This window comes from Corythoichthys intestinalis, chromosome 18 (genome assembly GCF_030265065.1).
Source record: "Corythoichthys intestinalis isolate RoL2023-P3 chromosome 18, ASM3026506v1, whole genome shotgun sequence".
Classification (NCBI taxonomy): domain Eukaryota; kingdom Metazoa; phylum Chordata; class Actinopteri; order Syngnathiformes; family Syngnathidae; genus Corythoichthys; species Corythoichthys intestinalis.
The window spans coordinates 36,484,305-36,501,970 of NC_080412.1; the positions used below are offsets into that span (position 1 = coordinate 36,484,305).

General features: G+C 39.4%; 1 protein-coding gene across 2 annotated transcripts; it reads right to left on the reverse strand.

Annotated features, from left to right (window-relative positions):
* Window positions 1-199: 199 nt before the first annotated feature.
* lipia (lipase, member Ia) lies at window positions 200-17,171 on the reverse strand. 2 transcript variants are annotated; one of them, XM_057821797.1, is made up of 11 exons: window positions 17,012-17,171; window positions 16,579-16,664; window positions 11,236-11,606; window positions 11,058-11,166; window positions 5,403-5,504; window positions 5,240-5,329; window positions 5,006-5,173; window positions 4,191-4,280; window positions 3,985-4,093; window positions 683-856; window positions 200-611 (listed from the first exon to the last, which is right to left on the reverse strand). In XM_057821797.1, the coding sequence occupies exons 2-11, from the start codon at window positions 16,652-16,654 to the stop codon at window positions 527-529; spliced, it is 1,374 nt and encodes a 457-aa protein (XP_057677780.1). In that variant the 5' UTR covers window positions 16,655-16,664; window positions 17,012-17,171; the 3' UTR covers window positions 200-526. The 2 variants fall into 2 exon arrangements, with proteins under 2 accessions (XP_057677780.1, XP_057677783.1); XM_057821800.1 differs by having other exon boundaries at window positions 17,017-17,168.
* Between the last annotated feature and the right edge of the window lie 495 nt (window positions 17,172-17,666).

Consider the following 17,666-nt stretch of genomic DNA (forward strand, 5'->3'; position numbering starts at 1 on the left):
CAAATTTTAATCGTTTGACAGCCCTAGTTTTTAAGTCATATTATATAACTTGATTACTATTACTGAACTATGATTTTTCTGTTGAAATGTGAGCAAAAAATGCTGTGAAATAAATAAGTTATTGTGCATCAATTAAAAGCAGAATGTTGTAAAATGTTTTTTTTTCTTTATTAATAATCCAGCAAAAAGTCCACACAAATAAATAAAAAACATATATTTCTCTGGTCAGTTAAAATACATACTGCATATCCCGTGAAACAGCAGTATAATATCAGGAAGTTGTTCTTGATATTAGCTATAGCATATTTACATTCACTTAACAAAAACAATACTGTTATATGTGAGATTTCATTGTAAAGGCTTTGCATTCGATTGAGAAATGAGTTATTTTTCAGTAGCGTCAGATAATAAAATATCAGAAAAGGACAGACAATACATTCAATGTCGCAGATTGTGTGCTGTGTCGAAAGTCTCACAGACTGAATTGGTGCAAGCTTAACGTAACGTGACGTGATGTGATTTAGCCTCAGAAGTTGGACTCTTGGCAGGGAAGTGGCGTGAAGGAGACCTCTTTGCTCTCCTCCAGGATCAAGTCGTAGCGACACAGAGGCCTGAGATGAACAAACAAGTGTCAACTAAGTAAGAATGGCAAGATATAAAATGGATAATCGTGTGGCGATACCTGTCGACACGGTCCAGATGCGTGAGCCGGACCCAGAGAACACGTAGTTTGTATTTCGGCTTGAAAATGTTTCCAGTGGAGAACATGAGGGTCATCTTATTCACTGACTTGATGTCAGTGTCAAAGTGGGCCAATAACTTAGTTTCGGTGAACTTCTTGAACTGGGCAGCTCTACTGTTATTTAGACAAACAGACAGGAAGCCACAATCAAGTTTGAAAATAAATACAGATATGGCGGAAAACAGACAAGACTAAAAAAAGCCGTTTCTGCTCTTGCACTCCTCTCTAAAAGAAACTGCTGTATTTTAAGCCAAAATGACTTGTTGTGTTTGATAGAACATTATGTCTATATGCTGCCATAGCAGATTCATGGCGCATTAAGCCCTCGAACTATTTTTAATGTGTCCGTTTTACCCTGGAAACCCCCGTTTACAGACGTCGCGCAACCGCTTTTGTTTCAACTCAGCCATAAAACAAAGGTAAATTAATTACCTGGGTCTTTCCCAAAGGGAAAGCCAAGGTTATGTTGTTCTGCAGCTTTAGCCTATTTATATCTTTTCTTCTTTATTATTATTATTTTTCATCTTATTCTCCGCATTTTTTCGGCGCGCCGCATAGCCCGAATCGCTGCGCCGATCAGCACCGTTCAAGTATCGAAACGTCCGGGATTTTCGCGCGACGCAGGCTTTTTTACAAACGGCCCCGAAAAATTTTCCGTTCGCCCGTAAACGGCGATTTTCCAATTTTTAAAAAAAATTTCAAAATGCTACTTGTCCTACAATTTTTTACCAAATCACATAATTTGGGCATCAAAAAAATTCCGGGACAGTGAGGGGCATAAAAGTTGGATACAGAATTTGGAAAAAATTTACGGTTCCCTGGAAATTTGCCAAAAACTATTTCAATGGAATTTACATTGCATTGATGCCATTGACGGCCATGCATGTCGAATCCACTGATGCCAATGTACTTGGATTCTATTGACTATATGGATGTCGATGCCATTGACGGCCATGGACGTCCAAAATTTTTCCCATTCATTTTCAATGGGGATTTTTTTTTTTTCCCCAATTCAACAGAAAATGACCAGATATCAATAGGAAGTGTCCCCCAAACTTCCCAGATTCCATTGACGCTTATAGGGGGTGCCATGGACGTCCAAATTTCCCATTCATTTCTCATGGCATTTACTTTGTTAATGCCATTGACTGGCATGTTTCTCCATTGTATTGATGCCAATGTACTTGGATTCCATTGACAGCTATGTAAGTTGATCCCATTGACGTCCATGGACGTCCAAATTTTTTCCCATTCATTTTCAATGGCAAAAAAAACAATGTCCACAAATCAACAGGAAATAAATGACCAGATATCAATAGGACGTGTACCCCAAATGTCCCCGATTGCTTTGACGCTTATGGAGAGTGATGCCATTGACGTCAATGGACGTCCAAACTTCCCATTCATTTCCAATGGCATTTCATCATGTTTTTTCATTTTATTAATGCCAATGTACTTAGATTCCATTGACACCTATGTAAGTTGATGCCATTGACGTCCATGGACGTCCAAATTTTTTCCCATTCATTTTCAATGGCAAAAAAAAAATGTCCCCAAATCAACAGGAAATGACCAGATATCAATAGGACGTGTACCCCAAATGTCCCCGATTGCTTTGACGCTTATGGAGAGTAATGCCATTGACGTCCATGGACGTCCAAACTTCCCATTCATTTCCAATGGCATTTCATCATGTTTTTTCATTTTATTGATGCCAATGTACTTAGATTCCATTGACAGCTATGTAAGTTGATCCCATTGACGTCCACGGACGTCCAACTTTTTTCCCATTCATTTTCAATGGCAAAAAAACAATGTCCCCAAATCAACAGGAAATGACCAGATATCAATAGGACGTGTACCCCAAATGTCCCCGATTGCATTGACGCTTATGGAGGGTGATGCCATTGACGTCCATGTACGTCCAAACTTCGCATTCATTTCCAATGGCATTTCATCATGTTTTTTCATTTTATTGATGCCAATGTACTTAGATTCCATTGACACCTATGTAAGTTGATGCCATTGACATCCATGGACGTCCAAATTTGTTCCCATTCATTTTCAATGGCAAAAAAAATGTCCCCAAGTCAACAGGAAATGACCAGATATCAATAGGACATGTACCCCAAACGTCCCCTATTGCTTTGACGCTTATGGAGAGTGATGCCATTGACATCCATGGACGTCCAAACTTCCCATTCATTTACAATGGCATTTCATCATGTTTTTTCATTTTATTGATGCCAATGTACTTAGATTCCATTGACACCTATGTAAGTTGAAACCATTGACGTCCATGGACGTCCAAATTTTTTCCCATTCATTTTCAATGGCAAAAAAAAAATGTCCCCAAATCAACAGGAAATGACCAGATATCAGTAGGACGTGTTCCCCAAATGTCCCCGATTGCATTGACGCTTATGGAGGGTGCTGCCATAGACGGACATGGACGTCCAATTCTCCCAATCATTTCTAATGGCGTTTACTTTGTTTAATGCCATTGACTGGCATTATTGTCCATTCTATCGATAGACCTGAGTGGGGCGAAGATCTGTATCTCCACAGAGGAAAGACCCAGGTGTAATTTCTCCCGAAATTGCAGTTTCTAGTTATATATATTATTCAAAATGTCTGTCATTTTTAGCTTAGAATCATTAATTGATGGCTAATGTTTTATTAGAAAAAAAGAACACTTAAAAAAATTATTCGCTCGCGTATTTTAAACTTTTAAACAAATTACGTCACAATGAAAAATTTGGCGTCTGTAAATAAGTCGCGGATATCTACCTCATAACTATCGCTTAATTGTATTTTTTTGGGGAGCTCTCCCGTGGAGTATATGTGTAGTCCGTTAAAAAAAGTCTGGGAATGGCTGGGCCTGTCGTGAGGAGGTAGCCATTGGTTCCTAACATGGTAGATTGTTTACTTGCTCAAGGTCACTGTCTTGCAGTGCTGTCACTTGCTCATGTCTGTCAATGCACAAAAATTCCCGTGTTTTCAACAGTGGTCAACAGCAGATTTCAAGAATGCATTCATGGAGGAGAAGACCATTTAAAGAAGGACATTTTTGAACGACAATTCCATCATTGTTTCTTAAATGGCAGTTTTAAGGTTTTAATTAGTATTAATAATATTTTTTTTTTCTTCGAACCCTCTTAGTTTTATTGAATTGTCAAAAAGTTTTTCTGGGTGAGCCTGTATCTTAGCCGGATAAAGGCTGAGTTAGCATGAAGACTTACTGGTCAATCGTTGCCACAGCATTTGTACCATTGCCATGAAGTTTAACTGTGATATAGCCCCAGTGTTCCTCCTGGTTCCAAACCACCACATCCAGTCTGTAATTTGACTCTGACAAAAGAAAAATACTCATTTTCACATTGAGAAAAAGAAAAATCTTCCATAACTTCACTAATTAAAAATATGCAGTTTTTCTCTTTATACTTACTGCAGTACGGAGCCTTTTCATTCGTGATGAAGAAGTTTTTGGTTTGGCCTAACGTCAACAAAATGTTTTTATACTTGACGACGTCGTAACCTGGATTGGAGAGAAACATCCCTGAACTTTTGGTAACAAGATGCATGAACCTATCTATGTCAAAACTAGTGCTGCAACAATTAATCGATTAACTCGAGTATTCGATTAGAAAAAAAGATTCGAATTAAGTTTTGCTGCTTCGAGTATTCGTTTAATTGAAGTGGCGTTGTAATGGTTTGTTTTGAAAGTGTTTGCATTTTTATTGATTTGGGTGGATACACTGCCGTCTAGTCTGCCTCATTTCATGTGGTTGAATCCAGCTGCTCCCTGTTAACACCAACATAAGCTAAATTTTTGTTTGAGCTCATGTTTTTTTAATGCATTCGTAAAGTATATTTAGACGTTTTTTGTGGGAATATGTGTCTTAACCACTTGTTAAGAGCATTGTAGAAAAAAAACCGTTAGCATTTTATAGCATTTAAGCTAGCAGACTTTTGCTATGTAAGTTAGCCAATTGTTCTTTTGTTGTACATAGATCTTCATTTTATTAATACCGTTTGAGACTCAACTCAGGTATTTTAATTTTTTATGTTCCTTATCCGGTTACTCGATTATTCGAACTAACTAGTTTATCGATTAATCGACTACTAAAATAATCGATAGCTGCAGCCCTAGTCAAAACAACAAAATGCACATTTTGAGTCCAATATTTGCCATATTCATGCTGCTGATCCTGTTCAGTTGTAAATAATTGTAAAGAAAATTGACATTAATAGAGTACGTACCAAACACAGGACACCCGGCGTCACCAAACTGCTCACAACTAGTGCACTTGCCGTCCTGGAAGTCCTTGTAATTGGTGCATGGGAAAGCTCTGCTAGTGCAAATGCGTTTCAAGGACTCACAGTAGAGGTACACTGATCGCTGGTGGTCACATTTAAAGTAGGCAGTTCCTGCACAAAAGAAGAAAATGTGCCATTATGAAAATATTTTCATAAAATCTGGAGTAATGGAGCTACCTGAGAAAATAGTTTTAGGGCAGCCAGGTTGATCCGTTCCCCCGTTTGCGTAAAAATCAATGTGACCAAGAGCTCCTCTGTAGCCCAGCGCTTAAAAAAATAAAAAAATAAAAACACAGATCAACAACATGTATTCTATTAATTCTTCTTCTTATTGTTTTACCATCAATATCCGTGTGCAGGGCATCCACAAACTGGGCATCTGTGGGATCCAGTCGGTCCTCTGGGGGCGCTCCAGTGAACTGAGGCCCAGCAGGATCCAGAGCTGTAAAAATGACACCAACCATGGCTTGTACCATTAATGTTTCAGTGCAAAAATTCTGGGGTTGTTTCTTGACAAAGTCAGAACAACATAATGCATGGACTTCACTATCAGTTGACAGGACACGGGGCTCGGGGCCGATCCGTTGGGGGCCTATTTTCAAAAACTTAAAATTTAAACATCGTCAAAACCAAAGCCGCTAGTGACCTAAAACCAAAACAGACAGGTCCCTTAGGCATATATGAGTTTCCATGAGCAGCGACATCAAAAAATTCAAAGTTGTTCCCTAATAAAATCAAGATAATATTTTTCATACAAGTATAACAAAACTTAAAATGGCTATAAAATTCTCAAATTTTACGCTAGGCGCACAAAAATCACCAGATGCAGAGATAATCACCTATGTTTTCAGGATCATTAGCAATATTTAACATATTATATAGGTTTTTGCTCAAAATAGCAACTTTTTTTTTTTTTTTTAATATAGTGCAAGTTTTCAACAGCTAATAAATCACTCAATTATGACATTAGAAACTTAATACTTAAGGAAAGCATGCAAAATCATCTTAAATTCACTGGAAAAAAGCAAAATTTGCATTTTTTTTTATATACAATCACGACTTATTAAGGTTGAATTCCCACAATCCAACATGGCGGTCGTCACGAAACAACGAACTCTTTAAGTTGAAAATTCTTGCAAACAAATGCTTAAATCGCGGAATTTCTTTAGATGTGAACGTAAAATAGTCTAGATTTTTGGTTGAAATCAAAAAACGGGCAGTTATCATTCATTTTACGTAAATATTTTAAGCCAAACTTAAGGTATTGTTTGATCCAACATGGCGGCCGTCGCAGAACAAAGAGCTTTTTAAGTTGAAAATTCTTGCAAACAAATTGTAATGTTACTCCTTGCCACAAGAGGCTATTTAATCGTGTCTTTCCACTGACCTGGGGTCAGCTCCAGTAGGTTTAAAATGACAGCTAATCATGACACAGGTGTTGGTAGTTGAGGAGGGCAAACAGTTTTTTGACTGTGTCTTAGTGCAGCATGCAGGAATGGAACATACTCATTTTGTTTGTTCATTTGTGAATACGGTTTTGAGGCTTTTGGTTTGTTACTTTTATTTGGGAGAAGTGCTTTTGAGTTAAGTTATTAGACGCCACCAGAATAAACTATTTGAAGCGAGAAATCGACTCGCTGGTGTTTGCTTCACGTCTCCAACTGCACAGGGCGCACGTCATCATGACAATCTCCTAACTATCCTCCAGTACTTGACTAGAAACAGGGCCTAGCCAGTACACAAATGCTTAAATCGCGGAATTTCTATAGATGTGAACGTAAAACAGTCTAGATTCTTGGTTAAAAGCAAAAAACGGGCAGTTATCGTTCATTTTATGTAAATATTTCAAGCCAAAGTTACAGTATTGTTTAATCCAACATGGCGGCCGTCACGGAATAAAGAGCTTTTTAAGTTGAAAATTCTTGCAAATACAGTAAATGCTTCAGTCACGGGATTTCTTTAGATATGAACGTAAAACAGTCGAGACTAGAGATGTCCCGATCGATCGGGATGCAGATCGATTGGGTCCGATCACGTCATTTTCAAAGTATCGGAATCGGCAAAAAAATATCGGCCATGCCATTTTTTAATATATATATATTATTTAATTAAATCGTTTTCTAATTGTATTAAACGTTACAGACATAATATTTTACACTCATCCAGAGTCTTTAGTTTAGGCTTAAGGTAGGATTATCAAATTTATCCCAATAACGGCGGTAATTAATTTTTCTAAAAATGCATCACGTTAAAATATTTAACGCAATAAATACATGCACTGCACGACCCACTCACGCATTGTTGCGCTCAATCTGTAATGGCGCCGTTTTACCTATATAGAGAGATAAAAGGCAGTGTAAAATGAGTAGAGCGAATTTTGGCAGTCTTTGGAGACTTTTAAATTGGCTAAAGCCTTACAATCCCTCTCCCTGCGTTTAGAAATATCATGGGAAGCAATGTGGGGAAGCAAGGTAGCAATTGATCTTTTTCTTAACACCTTATGTTATTTCCCAACGCAGAGAAGATATATCAATTGGTAGCACTACGCACAGTCATGGTTGCACTTCCCATCATACATTTGGGCAGAACAGTTAAATGGCTACAGTATCATTTACTGAAAGCTCAACAAATACACTAGATGGCAATATTTAGTCACAATATACAAAGTCACACGTCTTTCTATCCGTGGATCCCTCTCACAGAAAGAATGTTAATAATGTAAATGCCATCTTGAGGATTTATTGTCATAATAAACAAATAGAGTACTTATGTACTGTGTGTTGAATGTATATATTCGTCTGAGTTTTATTCATTTTTTTCTTAATGCATTGCCAAAATGTATATGATCGGGAAAAATTATCGGGAATGATTGGAATTGAATCGGGAGCAAAAGAAAGCAATCGGATTGGGAAATATCGGGATGGGCAGATACTCAAACTAAAACGATCGGGATCGGATCGGGAGCAAAAAAACATGATCGGAACAACCCTAGTCGAGAGTCTTGGTTAAAAGCAAAAAAACGGGCAGTCCTCATTCATTTTATGTAAACATTTCAAGCTAAAGTTAGGCTAATTTTTTCCATTCATTTCATTGTATTCACAACGTTTCAAAGTACATGCATGGTGCGAAAAATATAATAATTACCTGGAATCCTCGACCAAATCACTCTTGAGACACTCCTGCCTGCTTATATGCAGTAAAACCTCTGTCCTATTTCCACCTAAATCCGGCGTTAGAACGCAGCGTGCGTTTGAGTTTATCAAAGTGAAAGATGCCACCACTCTCTATTGGTTTGCCCCCTTCGGGAAGGCGTGGGGCAAAGTCTGTTAGGTTCTGTGTTGGTTTTTTCCTAGTGTGACTTGTCCCTGTGATTGCCCATTGCTTTCACCTGTGTGTGTTCTCCCAGTGTATCCTGCAATTTGCATCCACCTGTGTTACTCAGCTGTTCCTCGTCTCGTTACCCCTTGTCTGCGTGTGTGTATATAATGACCCAGTTTCTTGTCACTCCTTGTTGCGTCATCGTCAATGTCTGTCTGTGTCAAAGTCAAGACCTCTCCAAGCCTTCGTGTACCAGTCCCTCCGTTTAAGTAAGTTTTGGTTAGAACCTTGCCTTTTGATCCCCAGTCCTTTTGTATGTACTTTGTGCTTTTGTTAGTTATAATTAAAACCATTTTTTGAGTTCTCTGCCACCTGCCTTGCGTTGTTGTTTCCTTGCATTTGGGTCCACACAACCTGCCTGCCAGTGCATTCCCTGACAAAGTCTGTGTGAGAAGTCTTGTCAACTGATGGTGGAGTATATGCATAATGTATGCATGCACACGCAGGAGCGCTGGTAGTCACTAAGAGCAGGGAGTGCTGAGGATCTTTAGTTTTTCCCATCAAAAACAGCCGTTTCAGTCCAAATTCGTCATGCTTGCGCGTTTTCTCCATACAAGGCGTGCACAATGGCAGTACACGCGCATGCTTGATAGTTTACGTACTTCTACTAGGCTACTACAAAGACAGCGATTTATTTCACCAATAGTGTGTGTCGGATTTTCTGTACTGGAAAAGCACCCATGTATTATAATGCAAATCCCTGCAGCTAGATGGCGCAATGACACAAGAACACATTTGAAAACTAAAACGTTACAGGTCAACTGCACTCTGCACGGCTACACTACAATGCGACTACAATGCGAACTATCATCATTAGGGTTGGGCATCGAGCGTCGAGCATCGATGGGATCCGGGGCTAACACTCCGATGCCCCTGGAACCGTTTGAATTTTAAAATTTCGATTCCATGTTTCGGTGCCCTGACCGCCGATCGGAAAAAAATAGCTGTCGAACACCACGTGTGTTTGTGCATTGCAACTTGATTTCAGCCATGGATAAGGGGCGACGGTGCTAAAAAGTTTGGCTCAACTTCACAAAGAAAAATGACCGGTCAGTTCAGCGCAACATTTGCAACACGGCTATATCATGCAAAGGTGGCTGCACGACCAGTATGATTAAACACTTTCATGGAATACAAGTGCCGAGTAGTGCATAGCTGAGTGCTGCGTATTTGAAGCGCTCTAACCAGTCAGAACCAGGTAAGTAAAACAATAACTTACGTCTGTCTTCTGCTGCCCCCGCGACCCAACCCCAGATTAACCTGTAGATGATGGATGTATGGATGGAATAGTACGATAATATTTCGTATTATTACGTCGGGCTAATGCAGCTATACAAGCAGTTACGTAGCGCATTGCCGCCTCCGTTAAAATCAACAGTATTAAAAGCATCTTTTGTTTTAGAATCGATACTACAAATAAGGAAATCCTAATTATTTTGCCTCATCTACATCAAATTATAATGAATAGGAGAATATATAGTAATGCTTCATCGTAGCTCACAGCTAAGGTACATAGATGTAAAGTGCGTAGCGGCTCACAGCTATCGTACTTCGACGTAATATATGCGATTTTTTTCCTCACTTTCTCATATTTATGCATTCAAGCTTCATCTACACCCAGTGAACGTGTGTTCTCCACTGCAGTAGACACCATCTGTCCAGAACGCTTATGTATACTGCCTGAGAAGGCAGATATGATCATTTTCTTCAACATAACACTTTATTATATACCGTATCCGCTGCTGATCTGGATTGGGTTTTACAAGTTGTTGTTTTTTGTTTGTTTGTTTGTTTGACATTCTGCACCAGGTTAGTACATTAGTGGGAGCTCAATAACATGTAAAAATGCCTACAGCATAAGACACTCTAAAACATAGGCAAAAGAATATGTAAATATTTTCTCCGTCAGCTTTTGAAAAATAAACATCTTTGTGAAATTGCACTCCTGTGGAAAGAAACTTGATCATATTCAAGTTCAAAGACTGATATTTATATACAAGTTAAAAATAGCCCTGCGCGAAAATCATAGTTAAATGGCAGTTCATGATTTAAAAAATAATCAAGAAGTTGAGAAATTAATACAAACCATGTAATTTTTTTTACCCTGCCTTTTAAAAGAATCGGAATTGAGAATCGTTAGGAACCAGAATCGAAACGTGGAATCGGAACCGGAACCGTATAAATTCAAACCACGCCCAACCCTAATCATCATAATCATTTTCATTTTCGACCTTGAATCGAATTTTGAAATGTTTCAATGTTTTTGTTTTTGTGCCATGTTAACGCCTCCTCTGTCAACAGTACACTTTTCCGTTCCAATTATTCAACGCGACCCGGTTGCAAGCAAGGTGTCAAGTCGTGACCATGTTATTAACAAAGAAAAACTTTTTCAAAATATATATTTAATCCCCAAAATTATATACGCGACAGTTTAAATGTTTTTTTATTTATTTATTTATATATTTATTTTTAACGAAAATAATCTATGAAAACCTTTTCATCCCCACCAGGGGGTGCTGCAGCACCCTCAGCAGTCTCACTTCCCGTGCCACTGTGCACATTATAACCCAAATATCTTAACTGACAAAATATGTGCAGATTATCGAAAGTCTTTTACCTGTAATCCATCCAATTGTACCGTTCAGGTTAGCGCCCACAAAGCCAGCTATGTGAGCACCGAGACTAACTCCGATCATGTGAATGTCATCCATTGAGGCGCCGTGCTCCTGTACAGATCACCAAAAAAAGGCCTCGTTTCCAGACTGATGTCATCAGGTGAAAAATTCAATTTGTACCTTCATCAGTTTCAGGAAGGCAGTGAGGTTTTCTCCTGCCTTGTGCGTGTTTTCCACCGCTTTCAAATAGTTCACGTTCGCCGCCCCGCAGTTCCAATCCACTAATATGACATTGACATCCTCTCTGGCCAGATGGAGCTCCGTGATCTCGTGAGCCCATACAGGGGGAGAGCCCGTCGGTCGATACCCGTGGATGATAAACGTAGTAGGCCGAGAAAGGTTGAAGCGAGGCTCGGCCGAGAAGTTTGTGTGAGACAGAAGCGAACCGCAGTCTATTGACTCTCTGGTGTATAGCAGCAACCGTATTTTAAGGCTGGTGCCAATGATCGCGTCAGCCAGATGTAAATCGATCAAGTCGTCACATTTTTCAGCTGGAGGAGAAAAGAAGTCAAAGTCAGACAGGAGACATTTAGATGGTAAGGGTAGGACAACTTAATAAGGTTGCATAATTTATCACAATAACACTACGGTTCTCTTAGTATTCTCTGTCTTTCTTGATCAGATGATAATGTATTTTGGTGAAAATTGTCAAATCATGGAAGTTTGTGTCTATACTGGTGACAAAAAAAAGACCACAGAGGAATCAGGTGAGAATCAACATGTGGACAAGTGGCAGTCATGTTGCTAGTAACCACAAAATTTCACCATACATTTAGACTGATACGATGTTTTACATTCATGTTTTGTTCATCATTTGACCAGTTCTTCTTAATCATCAAAATAAGAGAGTATATATACATTGTCAAACATTTTCTAAATAAAACAACGAAGGACAACTACCGCAACATTCTGACTATAAGCGCACCTGACTATAAGCCATCCACCAAATTATACAGGAAAATGGCGTTTATTCATAGATACAGTGGGGCAAATAAGTATTTAGTCAACCACCAATTGTGCAAGTTCTCCTACTTGAAAAGATTAGAAAAGCCTGTAATTGTCACCATGGGTAAACCTCAACTATGAGAGACAGAATGTAGAAAAAAAAACCAGAAAATCACATTATTTTATTTTTAAAGAATTTATTTGCAAATCATGGTGGAAAATAAGTATTTGGTCATCTACAAACAAGCAAGATTTCTGGGTATCAAAGAGGTCTAACTTCTTCTAACGAGGTCTAACGAAGCTCCACTCGTTACCTGTATTAATGGCACCTGTTTTAACTCATTATCAGTACAAAAGACAACTGTCCACAACCTCAGTCAGTCATATCCCAAACTCCACTATGGCCAAGACCAAAGAGCTGTCGAAGGACACCAGACACAAAATTGTCGACCTGCACCAAGCTGGGAAGACTGAATCTGCAATAGGTAAAACGCTTGGTGTAAAGAAATCAACTGTGGGAGCAATTATTAGAAAATGGAAGACATACAAGACCACTGATAATCTCCCTCGATCTGGGGTCCATGCAAGATCTCACCCCGCGGCGTCAAAATGATAACAAGAACGGTGAGCAAAAATCCCAGAACCATACGGGGGGGACCTAGTGAATGACCTACAGAGAGCTGGGACCACAGTAACAAAGGCTACTATCAGTAACACAATGCGCTGCCAGGGACTCAAATCCTGCACTGCCAGACGTGTCCCCCTGCCAATGAAAGTACAAGTCCAGGCCCGTCTGCGGTTCGCTAGAGAGCATTTGGATGATCCAGAAGAGGGCTGGAAGAATGTGTTATGATCAGATGAAACCAAAATAGAACTTTTTGGTAGAAAAACAGGTTCTCGTGTTTGGAGGAGAAAGAATACTGAATTGCATTCGAAGAACACCATACCCACTGTGAAGCACATCATGCTTTGGGGCTGTTTTTCTGCAAAGGGACCAGGACGGCTGATCTGTGTAAAGTAAAGAATGAATGGGGCCATGTATCGAGAGATTTTGCGTGAAAATTTCCTTCCATCAGCAAGGGCATTGAAGATGAGACGTGGCTGGGTCTTTCTCCATGACAATGATCCCAAACACTCAGCCAGGGCAACAAAGGAGTGGCTTTGTAAGAAGCATTTCAAGGTCCTGGAGTGGCCTAGCCAGTCTCCAGATCTCAACCCCATTGAAAATCTGTGCCCAACGACAGCCCCAAAACATCACTGCTCTAGAGGACATCTGCATGGAGGAATGGGCCAAAATACCAGCAACAGTGTGTGAAAAGCTTGTGAAGAGTTACAGAAAACGTTTGGCCTCCGTTATTGTCAACAAAGGGTACATAACAAAGTATTGAGATGAACTTTTGGTATTGACCAAATACTTATTTTCCACCATGATTTGCAAATATATTCTTTAAAAATCAAACAATGTGATTTTCAGGGTTTTTTTCTCGACATTCTGTCTCTCATGATTGAGGTTTACCCATGTTGACAATTACAGGCCTCTCTAATATTTTCAAGGGGGAGAGCTTGCACAATTAGTGGTTGACTAAATACTTATTTGCCCCACTGTAAGTCACAAAGGACTATAAGATTCAGCTGTCCTCATTGTATTATGGGATATTTACACCAAAACATATTAACCGGTAACATCAAGAAGCTTCATTTGGCCATCTCTGCTCCCTTGGGGGAGACAGTCAACCTCTGCTGCCACCTGCTGTTGTCCAACATGCCTCCTAGCATGCATTGCGACGCTACAGACAAAATTCCTGTTCTGTGCTAATTATTTCTTCAGTTACTGTTCCAGTTGTTTCATTAATCGCACGTTATGGTATTTGGTAACACTTAATTTGACAGTGGTGCCATAAAACTGTCACAAGACAATCATAATTATGACATGACACTGTCATGAGCATTAATGAATGCTTATAACAGATGTCATTTAGTGTCATCTGGCAAATTATCTCACTTTTGAATGGATGTAAAAGATCCAAACTTCAAATAATTTGCCAGGTGACTATTAATGACATCTGTAATAAGCATTCAGTAATGCCCATGATAGTGTCATGTCATAATTATGACTGTCTTATGACAGTCTTATGATGCTGCTGTCAAATAAAGTGTTACATATTAACCCAAATCAATCAACAAATAAGCTGCACTGGACTATAAGACGCAGGATTCAAAATGAGGGAAAAAAGTAACGGCTTATAGTCCGAAAATTCCGGTAAATAGCATTAACATTACTGTTACTGGTTACTAGAGAATTAAATACTGTACATGGTATTCCTGGAATTAAGGCCCTGGCGCAAACGAGTATTTCAACACATTACAGTCGGCTTCCTTTTTAAAACGCATATCACAGCTGCTTTCAGATTCCTTTGCACAATCATGCTATTTTTACACCAATTCCTGATGCAATAATACTTTCATGTCATTGTTTGGAATGAAATCTAGCGGAATCACCAGGAAAATGATTCGTCACCGTTTCTTACAACAAAGTCGGTTTTGATTCCCATTCATTTTTTCATAGCAAGTTGAAACTTAGTTTCGTCGTATTGGCAGTGTTGTCACAGATTACTTGAAATAGTAATTTAATTACTAACTATTGATTATGCCTCAAAAAAGTAAAGAGTTTCTTTACTGATTATTATCAAAGTAACTAAGTTACATTAAAGGAATTTATCAGTTAACTTCTTACCAATTTTTCTCCTTTTGCTGCCTCAGCATAAGAATGACAACATAAAAATGTCATGCATGTACTTGACTTTCTGACAACTGAATTTAAAGGGGAAAGATCAGAATTTTTTTTTTTACATAAGGCTTCATCTTTGAGTTAGCGAGGGTTGAATTAGTCGATGGAGTTGATTTCAAACACCATTGACTCGCGCTAGCTTAGCCACTCTGGAGCCCCTGAAACTAACAAACTAACAAACTGCATGGAGTTTGTTGAAATCAACTCCACCGACTAATTAAACCCCGCTACCTCGAAGATTAAGCCTAGGGTTAACATCATATCAGTTCCAATATAAAACAATGCAAATTGACTGCACAATAATCAACAACACACGAATGAATTGCACAGTGCAAAAAACACAAACGTCAGGGCGGGCGCGGATGCACGCGCACAACCTGGAATTACGCCGTGCACACACGCGGTTAATATGGCAACCAAACGTGGCGGTAACTTTACACTCAACACATCCCAAAGATGCTAAACGAACACCTCACCTCACGGCATAAATGTGCAACACAAATATAATGTAAAAAAATGGTGGCAGACTTCGCGAGGACGAACGGGAGCGACGTCTACCCGCCGTTGCAACGGCAAAGCTACGGGTTTGCGTCCCAGCCTAGTCAGAGGTGGGAGCGAGGCGGCGTTGACACATCGGTTACAATGGTGCCGTGACCCAGATTGGCAGCGAAGGTTTCGGGGGGTGAGTGTTGTGGAGCGTGGAAACCTCCCTGCTGTGCTGCCGGCTCGAGCTTTATGGCGCAGTGGTTAGCGTCTCTACCTGTCGAGTGGAAAACCTCGTGGCGCGTGGGTTCGCGTCCCAGCCTAGTCAGAGGTGGGAGCGGAACACGGGGCGGCGCTAACACACGGGTTACACATGTACCAGCTCCACCCTCTTGCTGGAACTCTCCAGAATGAGGGAAAAACACTCACATTCATAAATTGACGCATACAGATCAACATTCCCTCGCACATCTCAAAAGGTGGCAGCACTAAGCTCAAATGTGGCACACGTCAGTCCCAAAACACTTACCGCGTGTGACTCGAGACTAAAACAGGAAGACCTATGAGCAGTTACCATGGAAACGAACACGTAGCGGGAACCTTTCTAACATTTTCTATTTAAAATGCTCTTCACACATGACTATAATATTATTAATTCTACATGAATTATGAGGCAACACCAAAATAATAATGCACAAACACTAAGGGAACTAACTTTAATCAGATTACTGGTTTGTAAAAATGAACGCGTTAGATTACTCGTTACTGAAAAATATAATTATCAGATTATATTATGACAACACTGCGTATTGGCATACAGCTAAGACTCACTTATGCCGTCAAACATTGTGTTTGATTGTAAGATGAGACATTCACAGGCTAGATGAGTTTCAAAGCAGAAAAAAAGACACATTGTTCCTTTTAGGTTATGTAAAGTGGAGGCATGATGCTACTTTTGTTCACCTTACCATGCCCTGGAGGGAAACTTAAAATGGAACAGAAGATACTTTATAACATAATACACATGGCTTAAGAATAAAAACTACTTGATAAACCCATGAATGTATTGCAGTTGTCGTTTAGTTAAACATTTATAAATATCCCGGCCACTCAGTATCTATTGCGCAGTACTAGTGAAACTACCTGTGGTATTGGTACATTGTTGCAGACTTGCTTCATGCTTTACCTCCTTTTGTTCTCTGACTCATTTCCATTTGCAGTCAACTGTCAAAATATGTGGGTCTTACCTTTACATGTATGTAGAGTTATTCCCAAGAGAAGTGTCAGGAATTGCCACAGGGACATGCTTGAGGCCAGCCGCATGTAAATTGATCTGGTTTTAAACACATGTGATTTGGAGTCAACTCAGTTGTTTCATTTTAGATTGAAACATTTTGTAAACATTCACTCCTGGGAAAGAGGCCAACGTGTTTACTCATCTGCTGATTCCCCTATGATAGCCCACAGCATATGCATGAACAACTTATTCTTTTACCCCCTCTTATTTACATTGACATTGACATACTTTTAGAAGCAGTTATCTTAAATAACTTCAATTCTGATTTGCAGAAATCAATTTCTGACTTGGTTCCTGACTTTTGTACACATTACGCATTCCCAGACAAAATCAAAGACTGGATAGGAATGTAAAAACCTTTTAAGCAACTGAAATAGTCTTACCTTACTTTTAGGGAAGTAGTCCCTGTCCTGTTTTGTCCGATATTTGAAATCTAAGAGGCTATACTATGTCCGTATATTACTACATGTTGAGGCAATATTCAGTTCAGGAAGTTGGATGAGTTAGATATTCTGGTCCCGCCCGCCTGCCTGCCTGCCTGGTCTCACCAGGATGGCCACACCCCTTGCTCCGGGTCATTGTGCTCGCAGGTGAAACATTCTTGTCAACTTACTCTTGGAATGCATACTATACATCAGTTTACTTGTGATGTTTTCATTTACAGGACATGATTTTTAATAGCAAATATATACATTTGTGTAATGTTATTACAACTGTAGTATAATTTTTGTATGTGTGTAAGTATTTATACCGTAATATGTATGCATACGTAGACACTGCATGTGTGGCTTTAAGAAGGGAATGATGAAATGATATTAAAAAACACTGTGAAATTGTATGTATGATTCCTATCAAGATGAATTAAGATAAATCAACTGTTAGATTACCCCTGCCCCCTTAAATAATTTTTTAAAAAAGTGTCACGATAAGACAGTACTGTCTGTATTAGTGATGGGAATTCCGGCTCTTTTTAGTTCTTTTGGCTCGGCTCACTAAAAAGAGCCGGCTCTTTCGGCTCCCAAGTGGCTCCTCAGTTTT

Excerpts from the sequence above, each read along its gene's own strand:
- lipia (XM_057821797.1), bottom strand. The coding sequence starts at position 16,654 with ATGCGGCTGGCCTCAAGCATGTCCCTGTGGCAATTCCTGACACTTCTC. Across the intron at positions 4,281-5,005 it reads CGCCGGGTGTCCTGTGTTTG|GTTACGACGTCGTCAAGTAT; the intron begins GTACGTACTCTA and ends TCTCCAATCCAG. Across the intron at positions 4,094-4,190 it reads TGAAAAGGCTCCGTACTGCA|AGTCAAATTACAGACTGGAT; the intron begins GTAAGTATAAAG and ends TTCTTTTGTCAG.